Source organism: Periophthalmus magnuspinnatus, chromosome 20 (genome assembly GCF_009829125.3).
Source record: "Periophthalmus magnuspinnatus isolate fPerMag1 chromosome 20, fPerMag1.2.pri, whole genome shotgun sequence".
In the NCBI taxonomy this organism is placed as follows: domain Eukaryota; kingdom Metazoa; phylum Chordata; class Actinopteri; order Gobiiformes; family Gobiidae; genus Periophthalmus; species Periophthalmus magnuspinnatus.
In genome coordinates, this window is record NC_047145.1 from 12,179,944 (window position 1) to 12,196,015 (window position 16,072).

Sequence of the window (16,072 nt, forward strand, 5' to 3'; positions counted from 1 at the left end):
GGCAAACCAGACATTCCCTCAGTCACAAATATTATATATAATATTTTTGTCTACTATGTTATCTGGCAAGTGCAATAAGCATTTTAATACCATCAATAGCAAAATCTATACTAATCATAGGTTTCAGAGTGATCGGCACTGTTGTCAAAGCAATTAACGATTCAAAACAAATATTTCATCTTTTGAAATGTGAAATGTCCTCAAACATGTTGCCTATAAACAGGAAGTTGTAACCCATGAATCACGAATTTCGCCGCAACATGACTACACTTTATTTACACCTGTTAGTCCTTTCATGTTGCGCAGAAAAATGTGGATTCTTATTGTGTTTTTAGTGAGTATGTCTGGTCGCATAAATCCCACACAGAGCTCCTCTTTTCCTCGGCAGGAGTCGGCTCTTCACCTGAAGCAAAGCTCATTTCACTGCAAAATTGGCTCCAGCCCTCAGCCCCCCGCGTGCCTGCCCGTCCTCTCCGCCTGCCTCTCTAAATTCTGCTGTTATTGTAGAGGCCTTAAGCACTAATCCAATTAGCTATAGGAAGCAAATGGGGCTAGCTCTCATTTTGAGCTTGTCACCTGCACAAGGGGGCATGGAGAGACAGGATAGGATGACTTTCATGGCAATTGTAGCTTCAGGGAATGTTTGATAGAGGTTTTTTTTTTTTTTTTAGGAAGTCTTGGCATGAAAACAAAAAAGTCGATACAAGTGTATTGAACGGAATAAGCAAAAAAGATAGGAGCAGAGACCGAAGTAAGAAGTTAGACTTGGTCTCTACTATGTTAGTTAAAGCTGCAATACCAGGTTTTCAAACCACAAAAAATCATTGATTTTTAAACTTGTTTTGCACTCTCACAAACTCTTTGGCATATCACTAATATTCACATTAATATTTGGGCACATGCACAGCTATAGAACAGCTTCAGGGAGCAAAGGGAAGAATAGGGACCACTAATGGTTGGTCAATCATAGCGCCACTTGCAGGTGCTTTGGGACAATGGATGGAAATTAGCCTCTGGCTATAATCCGATGTGTTTACATTCATGTTGTATCATGTCTGTTCATTAGCATGCCTTGTCCCAATCAAATAAGTAAATAGGTTTGTGATTGACAAAATACTGAATGATGCAGACAGTGTTAGGATGGGTATTCTTAAGGATTTATCAATACTACTTGTCTTATTGCTATTGCTTATCTATTCATTCCTCTTGCTGGTACTTTTACAGCAAAAGTTTTGGGCCTAGTGATTAATTTCTTAACTCTAAAACCATGATTTCTAATTTTAAATTAAATTAAGTCCCTTTTTAAATAACCTAACTTAACTAGTAGGCTGCTTACTAATTGAAAGGACATTGCAGTAGTCTATATTTCATAAGCTTAATGGCCACTGACATTGTGCTCTCTTGGTGGCGTATTGCTTGTGTGATAACAAAGGAAGAATCTAGAAACTATGCTCTGCAAAGTTTAATGAAATTTCATGATGTACTGGATTATGTGTTGCAGTCGCTTGCAGTTGGAGCTGCTAATGTACAGAAAAGATGTTGGTCAAGAGCTTGAGGATTATTATACAAACCAGAATACAGAAAAGTGAGACAAGAGTACTTACCAGAAGAGCTGGCTCATCCATCGCAAAGATAAATACGTATGATCTATGATACATTCTAGATGTTTACTTATTGTTCTGAATATTCATGCATTTTAAACATTTTTAGTTTTACGTCGAGCACAGATTTGTTGACCTTTCTAGCAGCTGCCTGGGAGAGTGTTGCACGGCTCTTCAGTGGTGATTAGACTTCATCACTTTCTTCGGCTGAGTCCCATGCCCTCTGCTCGTAGCCTCAGGTGGATGGTCAGTTTTCTGGCTTAGCAGAGATCTATTAAACACATCTTCTACTACAAAGCACTTGCCTCAGGTCGCCCTCGCCAGTCGGGCTTCCATGCGGCGGCCATATTTCTCTGACTCCTTCGCTTCATGCCAGATGGTGTCAGCGTTCACGATGCCCCAAAGCAGCGTGGGTGGTGGATCCGCTGTGTACCTGCAGCACTGATTGGAGGATGAGTAAGTGGCTGTTTTGCAGGCGCCATTAAGTGAAGCCATGAGCGAAGACAGTGCAAGGTTGGTTTATCAGTTTATAAATCAGAATCTCCAGGGTACGGACTGTGCTAAAGCAAAAAAATAAGTTAATTATGTCATTAACAAAATTCTAAATAATTAATTGTTGTGGTTACATAAAAAAAAATGAAAAATATACAGTTAACCTTCATAGTAAAGCAAGTATTTATCTGTTCCTTGTTAAGCTCTAACATTGCCAGGCCCGGGATGGAGCAGCTTCTAGTTCTGGAAGTAAATGTCCCATTAATTTTTCCCATAGATATTCAAAAAAAAAAAAAAAAAAAAAAAAAAATTTAAATTTTGAAAGCCTGCTAATGGATTATCAGTTATGTGGTAACTAATGACAACAAGAAATAATTAAAATCTGTTTATGAAACCTTATAAACCACAAAGTTATCAAAACATTTTTCCAAATCTTGTGTTTTAAGCCAGCTATTTGGACTTAAAACAATTGCGTTATGAATATTAGCTAACAATTAGCTGGTTAGCCTTAGCTGTCTTTAAACTCTTAATATTTGAATTTTTCTAAAAGTCTATGGGAAAAATGAATGGATAATTTACTTAAAGAACCAGAGCGGACTTCTAAGTGAGCAGGACTGCTGAGCTCCATGGAGGACCAAGAGTTTGGAGATTGAGCGCATCACATATGCTGTGATCAAAACCTCTTGGCCTTAGCATAGTGCTTTTTAAATATTATTTCGTTATTACAGCATTGTTCTTATTGCATTTTTTTATTCCTTTGTAGGCAACACCATATGTTTTAACAACTGCTAAAAAAAATTGCAGAACTTAGTCCCTACCACATGTACAATACACACAGCTTTATGAAACACTGCATTGGCTGTATATCACATGTATGGGAGGCAAAGCAAGGTTGTTGAGAATTTGTTGTGGATGAAAACCTCTTGGGTCCACAGTAAACATTGTAAACACTGATGAAGGTCATAAGTTGGTCGTAGAAAAACAAATGACATTAAAGGAGACACACAAAGGAGTTTTAGCTGTATGTATGTTTGCGTCAGGTTATTTACCACTGTTCTGAACTAAACACTCGAAGTTATGAAACGCCACACAGTGATTAAACTTGTTTCTATAATTTCAGTACTTGCATTGACCTTCACTGTAAAGCATCTATCTGCTAGCCTCATGTTGACAATAGCCAAGCTGAAATTCATTTCTAAGTGCTTCACAGCCCACACACTGAATTATCTGAGATTATGTTTTTTGTAGGTGTAAAAACTAATACAGTATTACTAAGGATGGGACAAGATTTCATGTCACAAAATCTCATGAGATAAAATTGCTTCAAGATGATGAGAAAAATGATCTTGAGATTTTTCCTTCTGACTACACTTTTGGCTTGAACACAAAAAAAGAGGAAGCTGTAGTTCCAAAACACAGTAATACAATGACAGCTAAAGTATTAAATAAAACTAGTGAGGCCAGAATTGTGAGCTGGATTGCATTATTTATTATACATTATGTGAAAATCTCTTGTCTCTTGTCTTGTTCTCATCGACCAAATCTCTTATTGTGTCTTGTATCATCCCTAAGCATTACTACTAGTGATTAGTCAACAATCATTTAAAACCCCTGTCAAACCCACTTTTGTCTTGTCTGCTGATCCTACCTGACCCAGTCCTCCTGTTAAACGGCACTAAGACCTTTTTTTAAGCTATATAATTATTGTATTTAACTGCTCAATGTGCTGGAATTGCCCTTTAGGGACAAATAAGGGTGCATTGATTGATTGAGTGATCCCATTTGACAGCGTCGGCGATGATTCACCCAAACACTTCATGACCCCGTCTCCCCACCCCAACCCGTGTGTAATATCCTAAAGCTCCCGATGACACGTTACAAGTCGCGGGTGCCGGAGCAGATGAATTTCTATGCACAGAGCTTAACAAACGCAGGTTGTCTGAGCCCTCTGACTGTGTTCTCTGGTAGTTCCACATGGAGGGTGCGATGTGTGCAGCTTTGCCCTGTCACCAGAAGCCTGCTCTCACACAGCAGACCTTGCCTGTGGGGCTGTGTGGCTCTTTTGTCACCCTGCTGCAGAGTCCCTGTGACAGCTTTGCCTTTTGCCCTCTCTGAGCTTTTGCGACAGTGCACAGCTCCAGCTAGATTAGAACATGATAAAGTGGATCCACAGTGGTGAGCGGAAAGAGGCTGGTGGCTTAGTCTTTCTTCTCTTTGCCATGATAGAGTGTGACTTCAGTTTAAAGGCTCTGTTGATGGTAGCTTAATAGTTTAATTTTAGTGTAAGGATATATGCTAAGTTCCATGACAGTTACATTTACCTGGAGCTCTCTCACATAGTCTGAAGAGGAAGCAGAGCAATGCAGTCAACGCAACTGTATGAAAACATAAAATGGAAATTATTCAAGTAGCCATATTAGATTGTATATTGCAGCTACACATAATAGTGCTATTTTAAACAGATACCAATTTTGGAACAATAATATGGTCAAATATGCCCAATTTAAATGCAAGAATTGATTGTATTAGTAGTTAGCAACACTCCACAGAACAAGTGGTTTCTGTACACTTTTTAACTATACAGTGGTCCCTCGTTTATTGCGGGGGTTACGTAAAAAAAAATAATTTTTTACAATTATCATATATGTTTTAAGGCTGTAAAACCCCTCTCCACACACTTTATACACTTTTCTCAGACAGGCATTAACATTTTCTCACATTTCTCTCTTGTTTAATTAATTAATAGTGAGTCACACACATTTCACAGTTCCTCTGACTGTGCCTCTTCGTCCTGGCCCTGTTCCGCTGTAGTGTGATCAAACATTTATGTAAATTTGTCTGAACACATTCTGTACTGTAGAGGAGACACGGCACGGAGGAGATTGATTGACAATGGTACAGTCCCTTAGCCAATCAGGACGCAGAACACAATGCACATTCATACGATGTAAAAAAAAAAAAAAAAAACAAAAGCATGTAAAATTGCACAAAAAAAATCTATAAAACAGCAAGACTGCAAAAGGTGAACCGCGATATAGCGAGGGACAACTGTATTAGAAATGGACACTACCTACTTCCATGAATCTGTTGATTTTCCCATGGTAAAGGCAAAAATGGTTAATTCGTAGATACAGCCAATATGTTAAACTCAGATAAAATAGCAAATCTCTGCAGTTTTCATCATGTAAATACCATTTTGTTGGGCGTTACGTTTACAGAAAAAGTAAAGACTAACATTTTTCTGATATAATTTACAAGTGTAGTCAAGCAGCCTTATATAATACGCCATAAACCCTCACTATGCAAAAGGGAAACTTGCACGACTTCGAACACTTTTCTTAATGGTGACAAGTAAACATCAAAATAAAAGAAATGAGACAAACATCCATTTTGATTGATACTGCTCCATGATAAACATTAGCGGGCCCACCAAAAATAACTCCCAAACACAACAGTTTGTCACTAATGAGTATTGAAAGCTATCAAAGCCCCTCTATACAAGGACAAAAAGTGGAACCATTTGTTTTTTCGACAACAGAGTGATGTGGAGTTTCAAAGGCTTTCTTTTCAGTTCGATATTTCCGGTTTATGTTGTGAGAAGTGGAGGGTACTCGGCAGGGGGATTGTCACTCTCCTGTGATGTTCGTCATGGGGAATGCGATGAAACAGAGCACGCTAATTGAGACAGCACGCCCCCCACTGTCCAAGCTGCCTTTCCGTTCACCCAAGACACTCGCCAAATATGTAATTACACTTCTAAGAGTAGATGTCACTCCAGCTTATGTACAGTCACAGGTTTAAACCCTCCATTAAAGGGATATTAACTGGATTGGTTTGTTCAAGTGTATTTTTGTAGCTCTGGAGAAGGACATTTTGTGATTATCAAGGTTTTTTTTCAAGACATGCTTGTTTTCAGTCTCATCTGATAGAGTAGAATTATGTTGACTAAGTCGGTTGCTGTTTTCCTTGATGTTATAAGCAGTTTAAAAGTGTATAACATGATTATCTCGAATTGAAGTAGCTTTACCCATTTTTTTTCCAAGTAAAGTAAAATTTCTTTTGCCCCATTAATGGTGTATTGTAAAAGTGAGGCAATGTGCTGTATCTAATTTTTGTGTCATCTGCAAACGAGGAAGCAACAGCACTGGACTTAACCCAGAAAGATCGTATGATGGCCCTATAAAAAAGTATATTTTTTAGATTTATAATTTTACCATCTCTGATTTAAGTTGGAAGTGTTATAAAAGGTAATTGTTGAATCCCCTGATTTAAAGAACCTTCAACAGTCCACTTTAAACCATTGATGATCTTCAAAGTAAAAGCATGTTGATAAAAACAGTAATAAATGCGTTGATTAAAAAGTCAGTAAATATGTTGATATTGTTAAATAAAGTGTATAATACTTTATTTCATGCAAAAGTATGTTAAAAAGGTTAAAAATGTGTAAATTACGTTAATTACGTTTTGAAATATCTTTAGACTTTTATTTTGAAATTCGCGTTGCTGTGTGAACCCACGTGACCAGCTGGAGCCAACCGGATTGTTTTGTTTTTTGCACATGTGCAGACAGCACATGCAGAGGTGCTGCAGAAAGGACAGAAGGAGAGCCAAAACGAGTCTAAAGTTGATAAGTTATTTTTCTAAGCAAAAAATGTGAGAAGAGAGTATTTTTGTTTTTCCAACCTGTCCCTGTGTGGAAACGTTTTGGTTTTTGTGATGAACGGGACTTGGTTAGTGGAAAATACTTGTATTTTATTTAATTTTGTGCAATGTAACCATTTTTTCATGCAAATGCGATGCAAAATAAAATAAAATAAAATAAATAACAACAGTGAGTTAATGTGGTGAAGCCACAGTGCATTTAAAGCTAAAAAGTGACAAGCTTTGCAAGTTCATTGTCCAGACTTGTCCCTGTTGCGTCCGCCATTTTGGGGACCGTGTTCATAACAAGAACCAATTAAGACTGCAGATAACAATTTACTTTATTTTAACACTATCTAGCAATGTATTTAGTGTACTTATGCATATTTTATGTTGTTTATGATGGGCTTTTACAGTATGGTTTGAAAGAATCCAGCTAAATAAGAACTTTGAGAAGCACGTGTGTGAAACAAGATGGCGAGCCGCCACGGACCTTCTGAACTGTGCCTGCGCCAGGAGCCATTCGCTTTCTACTGGACTCATCAGAACTGGTAGGATTTACTCAAACTCCTGCACAAAGGCAGTGAACTCAGGATTAACACGTAAAAGAGAGAGACTTTATTCTGTGCAATACTGAGTGATTCAGCCTTTTGATGAGTTCATTTTAGTTTTGTACAATTTTACCTTTTTATTGACCATAACGAACCATTGTATTGTATATTTTACAATGAAATTTCAAATTCCAAATTCTCGTTTGGTTGTAAACAACAAAACAAAATTATTCTAACTTAAAGTGTAACTTTGGACAAAATTTGAATAGAACTAAATGTCATTTATGCAATCCATTATTTTAGAAACTTAAACTGAAAGAAAATTCTTTAAATCAAAAGGAAAGGTTTAAAGTAATGTTAATGTAGTCCATGTCTATGTCCAAAATATTTAATATAAGCCGGCAATTCAAACCTATTTCTCCAGTCTGGTTCTTCTTACTCAGGTTCTCCAAACATTTGTTCTATTAGTCGAACATAACCGAAATTCACTGGTCCATAGAGCAGTATTACATACTATTACCTGTTATTTCCCTGTAGTTCACTCTCTAAGGTACTACACTATGCTGGTGCATGGTTAGTGTGCTAGCTGTTGATAGCATTACATGACTGTGCTTACAAACTCAAATCTGTGAATGAAGTAAAATCAGGTATAGTGCCTTTAAGATGGACTGAACAAGCATAATGACTAAAACACTATTAACATCTGCGTCTTGCTTGAAATCTCTCATTTTTATTGGCGGTACCTTTTTTATTTGTTTGGATCTGACACCAAGTAACATCTCGTACCCCCCTCCCCCAAATGATTTAACACCTCAGTCCCAAAGTAGATACAATGAGCTTTTGCTGGTGTAACCTCTTAGTGACAAATAAAGTATGACCATAAACACCAACATATTGTTACTATCATTCCTATAAAAGAGGTTGAAAAGAGTCCTATTTCACTACATCACCGTTACTGCCCAATCAAATCATATCCAACCGCAACATTATACCAGATACTCTTTTAATATTTGATAGAGCTGCCTGGGAGTATGAATCTTGCAGCCGTAGTGTACAGTCCTGAGCTCCTTACTAAATTATTCAACAGGAGTGGAGGCTGTTGGCGATTAGCACACACTGAAAACCGACTGCGTACAATAGCTATACCATACATTACTTTCTCTCCTGTTTCTATTATATCCGGGACTATTGAAAATGACAAACGTATTTAGGGGGTGCACTGAAGGAAGCTAGCGGAGAATACGGTTTCTCAAGGCTGGTGCTTTGTGTTGCGTGTTTGTGTCGTTCTCTGATGAATGCCTTTTGTATAGGTGGCCACCGTTCATTACATTATACATACATCGTGTGGTATATAACGTGATGAACCGAGAATGGATTAGCTCAGTTTGTGATAAAGAGAAGGATAGAAGTATTGGATTGTGAAGACTGGCTGGTGTGAATTCATGTATTTGAGGGGGAGTTTTAAAATGCGTGAAATGCCATTATGAAATATCTATTCTATGATGTATAGGTCAGTCTAATGACAGTTTACGGAATCATAAAATATGTTTAGAAATCTGAAGAGTTTTTTTTTTTTTTTTTTAGAATGATAGTTCCCGTGTTTGTTATTTTTACATCAAACAAGTGGCAGTTTGTGAATAAAAATTGAGGTTTTAGAAGTTTTACAATTCAAACAGTAAATGCAGGGACAATTTATTTTTATAACAGTAATCATGTTGGCATTTATTATTATTTGTAAAATAATAGCTTTGTAAATTAGAGCAGCTTTAACCCTTGTTTTACAGTATGGCTGCCAGGTAAGAGTACTGAAATTACATCTACAAATGCCACATCTGCTCTCCGTGTCCAAACAAGAACTCACACTGTGCACTTCACCCAAATCGTCAAACTGGTAAAAAGAAGGTATGATTCATAGAAAAATCTCCTAGGACCTGACCTTTTGCATGACATGCTTTATTAATTTATCTTTGTTATTTGGGCTGATTGGGACCTGATGAGTGTAAAAACTAAGAATTATCTTTTTACATTATGATAAAAATGATGTCCACATATGAGGACATTTGTTGTATGTTTTAATGATTTTGATAGAACACAATAAAGTTAAATAACAATTTCAAAAACTATTAAGTACTGAGCACATCAACATTTTTCCTGTGTGTAAAAAACAAAACGAGAAACAACAACTGTGCCTCTTAGAACAATGTGGCTCATTTGAAGTGCTGCTAACAGGTGCAGGACGACACATTCCTTTAACAAGTCCATCTTTATTCTAAACTATAATGTGTTATACTCTTCTGTCAGCACTAAGTGGCAGCTTAAGGACCTCATATGTGGACACCAGGATCTTGTGGAGGAAAAATTTCTATTGTGGCCTAGAAACCAGAACCCAAAATGTGTTGTTGACATATGTGGACACCAGGTCCTAGGAGGCTACAGAGGGGTATTACACTTTTATGGAGTATTAAGTGTTTTCACATAGTGTATTTAGATCACCATGTTACCTTTTATTGTTTTGAAAATTATACATTTGGTGAAAACAATGTATAAAATGTGCAATTCATGTGTTTCATTTTTGACACTCTTGAGTCCCCCCTCCCTTTGCTCTCTGTGCTGAGTCACTCCCCTTCAGAGTCCTATCACATTACAATTGCCATACATTCCGCTAGTGAAACTACTGCACATAAGCATCAGGTTCTAAAGTCATAATATATTGTTTTGCATCTTGCTTTTGCACATTTATGAAAATTGCCGTACTAGTGAAACTAGTGTAACCTCATATGCTTTGTCTGTGTCGATAATCAAACCAAGATCATTAAATTGTCAGGCTTGCAGGTTTTTGTTTTATTTATTACAAGTAGTGTTGAGACACTTATCTCTGAACCAGTAAAAGACTGTGAGGTCATTTCTAGCCACCATGACTCTAAAAGTCATACTTCACTTTTTGTGCCACAAATTTGCAAGAAAACACTTTGTTGAAGGTCAGAATAAAGGTCGTGAGATTTGTCAATAAATTAACAAAGGAAGTCAACTCTAAAATATTCACAAACACTCGTCCTTCAGGCTAAGTCGTGCATAATGCTGGAACGAAATAATTGGCTGTTTGGATGGCTGGATTTTAATCACAAACATCAAACTATTTATGTTGGATGAAAACAGTTCTCACAAGGTCAATCTTTAATGCCATTGATGCTGAGGCTGGAACACAACAAAATGAAAAGAGCTTTTAAAAATACAATGCCGTTCATTTTAAGTTGTCCTGACGATGACACTGTCTAGGGATTCAGACCCACTTCAGTAGCCTTTATTTGCATGTGGTGTTTAGAAAATATTAGTGCACTACGCAACTTTCACATTTACCAAGAATGTTTCACAATATGGCATTATCCATCTCCATGAAGACAAGCAGGTGACCACAAGGCTAAGTTACAGGTCAGATCTGTGGTAAGGTGCATGCAATAAAAAACACCTTTATTGAAAAAAATGCAAGCCAGCTAATTTAATACCCTGCTGAATATTCCAGGTAAAGCAATAACATCTCCATGGGAGACAAAAGATTGTGCATATGTTGATTAAGATGGCTTGGTTGTGCATTCATATCTGTTCTATTGTTGCTTTTTATGGGGCTGTAGCCACTGTCAGCAATGCACAATTTAGCCTCTGGAGATGTTCGGTCATCTACCAAGCTGCTGGATAGTCATGGATAACAATATGGCAGTAGACAAGCTGAGTGTGAGCCAGGGACAGACAGTGGCAGTGAGGCAGGCGGCCTCCAGAATGCTCAGTCCAATCTTTTCCCCCCAACATCACATTGGCACTGCATCTACACGCCCACAGCCAAGCGAGTGCCCCCCCGATGCAGACGGGGGCAGAAGATGGTAAGTCCCCACACCAGAGGAGAAGAAACCGCCTGAGCAAAATGTCCGCCGGCTCTGAAGTTGTTACTTGCCCATGGACTCCATGCAGTTCCTAGAATCCAAGAAAGAAAGTAACCAAAGTCTGAATGCCTGCACTGCTAAAATGAACTTGGGTCCAGTGCTTGTCAAACAAAGGCGTGTGGTGTAGTGATCTCTGCGCCTCCAAGTTTCACAAAGTAGAAAAAGAAGAGGCAGAGGAAGATGGAAGAGAGGCTTTTGGTTAAAAATAAATAGGGTCGTGAAAGAACAAACATGTCTCTGCAGTCACCAACGAAAAATAACACATCGAATGGGCTTTTTATTTCCTGAACTGTCTTTAGTTCGAATTTTTTATACCTACTCTGAAGACAGAGAAAGCTAGAGATGAGGGAGAGATGCCATGAGGACTCAAGGTAAGTCCAAATATGTTATGTGTTGGCAGTGTTGTTCAAAACAGTTAAATGTCTAAATTTCAATACTGTGTCAAAGCAGGCAGAATCAGTAGCTGATAAAGATTTTGGCTCTATCATAGCCAAAGTAGTTTGTACTTTGAGAAACCAAAACTGCTATATAAGCAAAAGTTGGTATTTAAAGTATGGTATTTTTATAAATTGTCTAAAAATGTCTTTCCTTAAAAGTGCTGCACTTGATAAAAAAAAAAAAAAAAAAAAAAAGTTCATTGTAAAAGGTTTGCAGTGGTCTAAAGTTATTCCTCCATTAACTTATGCATTCTGAACTTCCTGATTATTCACCCTGGTTAATTTATAAATGCTTTTCACAACTGTTAGAGACAGTGGTAAAGCTGACAACAGCTAGCATGCTACGCACACACTTCCTAATTATCAGACGATAAAACTCTTTATAATTAGATTCAGAGAGTATGCAGTGGGCTTATTTTGACCTCATGAGCGGCTTTTACAATATACTGGGACAAGATACTGGTACACTGGTGTTGGGGCAAGAAAACTTTTGCTCAAATACATGGAAGGAAATCAGGTACAGGTCCTTTAAGACTGTTTGGCATCTTCACTGTAGAGATAATTGGACTACATTAGCTGGAACTGGCTGAGTCGAAAGGGAAAACTGTTGATTTACCGGTCAAGAGAAGTCTGATCCTCCCTGCCAGACCCACGGACCCGGCTCCGGCTAAAGCAAAAGGAAATGGATAGCTAGTGTAACAGAGTGGGTACTTTTTTTTTTTTTTTTACTTCAGCAGTACTGAAACATTAACCAAAAGCACACAAATTATAACAAATAAATGAATCGATGTACTTACCTAAGTTTAGATTTTTAAATTGTATTCGTTAAGTTTGGTTTGACAAATTAAATTCACTATTTCCTTTTCTTCACATTTACAGAACAACTTTTACATGTATTTGATTCTGAACCACCATTGTGGGTAAATGAATGTGACACTTAAACTGGTTTACAGTCATTCAAACTGGAACACGGCAGCCGTGGCTTCAGGCCTGGTCTAATCGAGCTCACGCTGGGCAGGGCGCTTTCCTTTTATTAAATATACAGCACAGACAGCACAGAAGCGCCCGGGACCAGAGAACGAGTAAAGTCCACCCAGAACTCCCACATCCTGGGGTCAGGCGGTGGCAGGCGCCACAAACCACCATGATCTGCTCATTCATATTACCACACTTCTGTCACTATTCAAAATTTTAAAGCAGAGGTGATACCAGGGCACAGCAAAAGACAATTATAGTGAAGTCTCCAATATTATAGATATATGCTTAGTCTATAGATTCTGACAGACATTTCATTTGGCTTGGGGTTTTACATTTGCATCATCCCTTAAATCACCTCTCCAAATCCATTAGAGCAAAAAAAAAAAAAAAAAAGCCTTTGTACAGGACAGGACCAGAGGCAAGGATCCAGTGCTCTCACTGGAGAGTCAGACACTTTCTTGATAATTTTTGTGTAGGTTATGTATAGTATGCTTCATTCTGTAATGTAATTCTGTGTATGGAATGTATGTGTTCTATTGCTCTTTTACTGTCCATTAGAATGACTGAATGAGATGTCTATCACTCTCTCCTGACAGTGCAAAAGGATTTTCAAATATATTAATGACATAAAATATATTCTCAACATGGCTATTGTTGACATGCTGCTAACAGCTAAATGTGATAGCAGGTTTTCTTTGCTTGTACAAAGAAAGAAAATCTAGCATTCAGATCTGCTCAGAAAGCAATGACCCACATTCATTTGTATGGTTTTCACTTGCAACAATATATAATGGTTGAAAGCTCAAATACTAATAATTTTGTCAAGACTTGGTCCTCTGCTAAGGGACTATAGCTCCAGTATATAAAGTTAAAGTCGCTGTATCTGATTTTAACTCTTGAAAACAAGAGTTAAAATCGGTCCAAATCTATTCCTAGCTTCCTAATTACTTACAGAGATGCGTTCATAAGCACTTTTCAGACCATTAAAAGGAAGTTTTATGCGCACCACCCTTCTTTCCTGGTATGCAGACAATCAAAACACTTTATAAGCAGACAGCGCACAGAGTGGTCTCATTTTGAGCCCAAGAGCTGCTTTTACATTATGTCTGTAATGAGGCAAGACAAATTTTACTCATATTATATGGAGGGGGAAAAATAGGTACACTCCCTTTAAGTGCTTATGAACCAGTCTCAAACCAATAGATATTTTTCTAAAGCTGAAACAAATAAAACAAATTTCACTAGAGATTTTAATCGATATTCCTAGGCAACCAGTATCGAAGATGTTTTTTCCCTCCTTTTGCAGCGAAGAACCCAAAATGCTCCACCAGCCCCATATCTGAGCTATTATCATTACTGTTACTGCCGCTGCCATTTCATCATTTCACGCTTGGCGATTTTGGAGATATTTTCGATAGTGTTGCAGAGGGACTGTATTGGCACAAATTTAGATGCTGTATGAATGTACACATCGTTCAATCGGTGGGTCACTTGGAAAATTGCTTAACTCTGGTCTCTGCTGCTTTTAAGTCAATGCTGCTAAATAATGTCGAGGATAAAATTCAACCATGCGAATCTATCTAATTCTATAGAGTTGTGAAATCTGTAAAAAAAATCTAACCCTTTTTGCAAAGCCCAGTAAATATTAAAATTGATTTGCTTCCACAGTTTTAAAAGAAAGAAGACCTGGCCAGCTATTTTATTTTATTTTAATTTAATGAGGACTATCCAAAAGCAAATTATCACTATTATCACTTTCAGTATTTTCAATTCAGCCTTTCCATCAATCACAGCCTGCTAACCTGGCCAATGCCATATAAATCTTGAACGGTTATCACTGAAAGGCTGGGAAAAGGTAGAACATCAGACTGATATTTGACTCAGATCTTTCCCTCCTCAAATGTACAAAGCTCCTTCTGCACATTTTTCAAAAACATAATCAGTATTTCTGCTAAAATAGGTCTTAGCACATCCGTCCATAGGTCTAAGTATGTTCGTTTATGTCGCCATCTCTGTTTTGGTTCATTCTTGTGAAGTCACCCTTGGCTTCCATCCAAACTACAACAGCAGGAGCCTGGAATTTTTGTGGATTTTCATGAATTAGTGAACTCACAAAAATCGTGAGAATTCATCTTGCTGGACAGCCTGCTACCTTGGCCTCTGTACCAATCACTTCAAGCCAGTCTCTCCAACTATCTAACATTTCAGTTGCCCAGAGGCTCCGTCTTCACCACAGCAGCAGAACCTTGAGCCTCCTAAAGCTCTCCATATACTCCTCTAACTACCATTCAGTAAACTGCTTTGCACCTCTCTCCACAATGAGTCTGTCTTGGCTGAAATCGTTGCGTGGATAGTGGAAGAACATGATGTCGGAATAGGCCTATACCCAGTTTAAGAGGTCCGTCTATGGGGAGGTAGGGCACCTTCTGGACAGTAAATAAACCATGTTAGATTGAGTTGTAAAGCAGGTGCACCAAATCACCAATAATAAGCCACAATTACCACAGAGCGAGTCCCAATAGAGTCCCCCACAGCCCAGTAACAGTCCACACTGCACCTTTATGTTCAACCCTCTGTTGGTCTATTCTTGTGGTTAGGAATACCCCTGTGTTCTGCTCACTGGTGGTAAAATGCAATGTGTTCTATGGCTCACTGCACAAAGGAATATCAGGGTTAGTTAAAATTGAATTTGTAATATTAATCTTGGTTTGTTTTGAAATGTAATTAGTTATTAGACCAAGATTATATTATAATTCTGAAGGGTTTGGTTATGTTTTTTTTTTTTTTAAACCACTTTTAGACCAATTGTTGTTTAACATTTAGACACATTTAGATAATTCCAAATAGCCTTTGAAATGTAATATGGGTCTTGTTAAAATTAAGAAAACCTGATTTTTACGATCATAAAAAACATGAAAATAGAACTAGCTCGTTTTAAATGGTTTGCAATGGTCCAAAGATATCCCAAACACCCCAATTATTCACTGCAATGAGTTCATAAGCACTTTTCACAACTTTCAGAAAACAGAGTGGAGTTTTGCCTCAATGATAGAGCTAACAACAACTGACATGCTAACACCCACTTCCTGATTATTGAACAAAACAATGCTTCGTAGTTCGATGCAGAAAGCACGCAGTGGACATATTTTGACCTGAAGAGCTACTTATACAAAATACCCAGGCACATTTTTCTCGAATACATGGGGAAAAAAATCTCGTACAGGTCCTTTAATGTTTACTGTGTAGCTAACTAAGAATATGTGTAGCATTTTTGGACAGTAGATGATCATTGTAAGTCCAATTAACAATAGTTATCTGGCCTAGGTCATCAAAGGTTATAATACTCCCTACAACAGAAGCATAGCCTTAATGGACAATACCACAATGAACTTTCTCTCTAACACTCCCTGGCTACTTCGATTCATTCTACAACAAAC

At 37.8% G+C, this 16,072-nt stretch overlaps 1 protein-coding gene across 1 annotated transcript in view; it reads left to right on the plus strand.

Moving 5' to 3' along the window:
* LOC117388400 (TNFAIP3-interacting protein 3-like) overlaps positions 1–11,846 on the plus strand; it is a 144,578-nt gene extending 132,732 nt beyond the window's left edge. The window contains exon 11 of the mRNA XM_033985941.2: positions 11,828–11,846. Coding sequence (XP_033841832.2) covers positions 11,828–11,831 — 4 coding nt within the window. The 3' untranslated portion in view covers positions 11,832–11,846. The remainder of the gene's footprint in view (positions 1–11,827) is intronic.
* Positions 11,847–16,072: the final 4,226 nt, after the last annotated feature.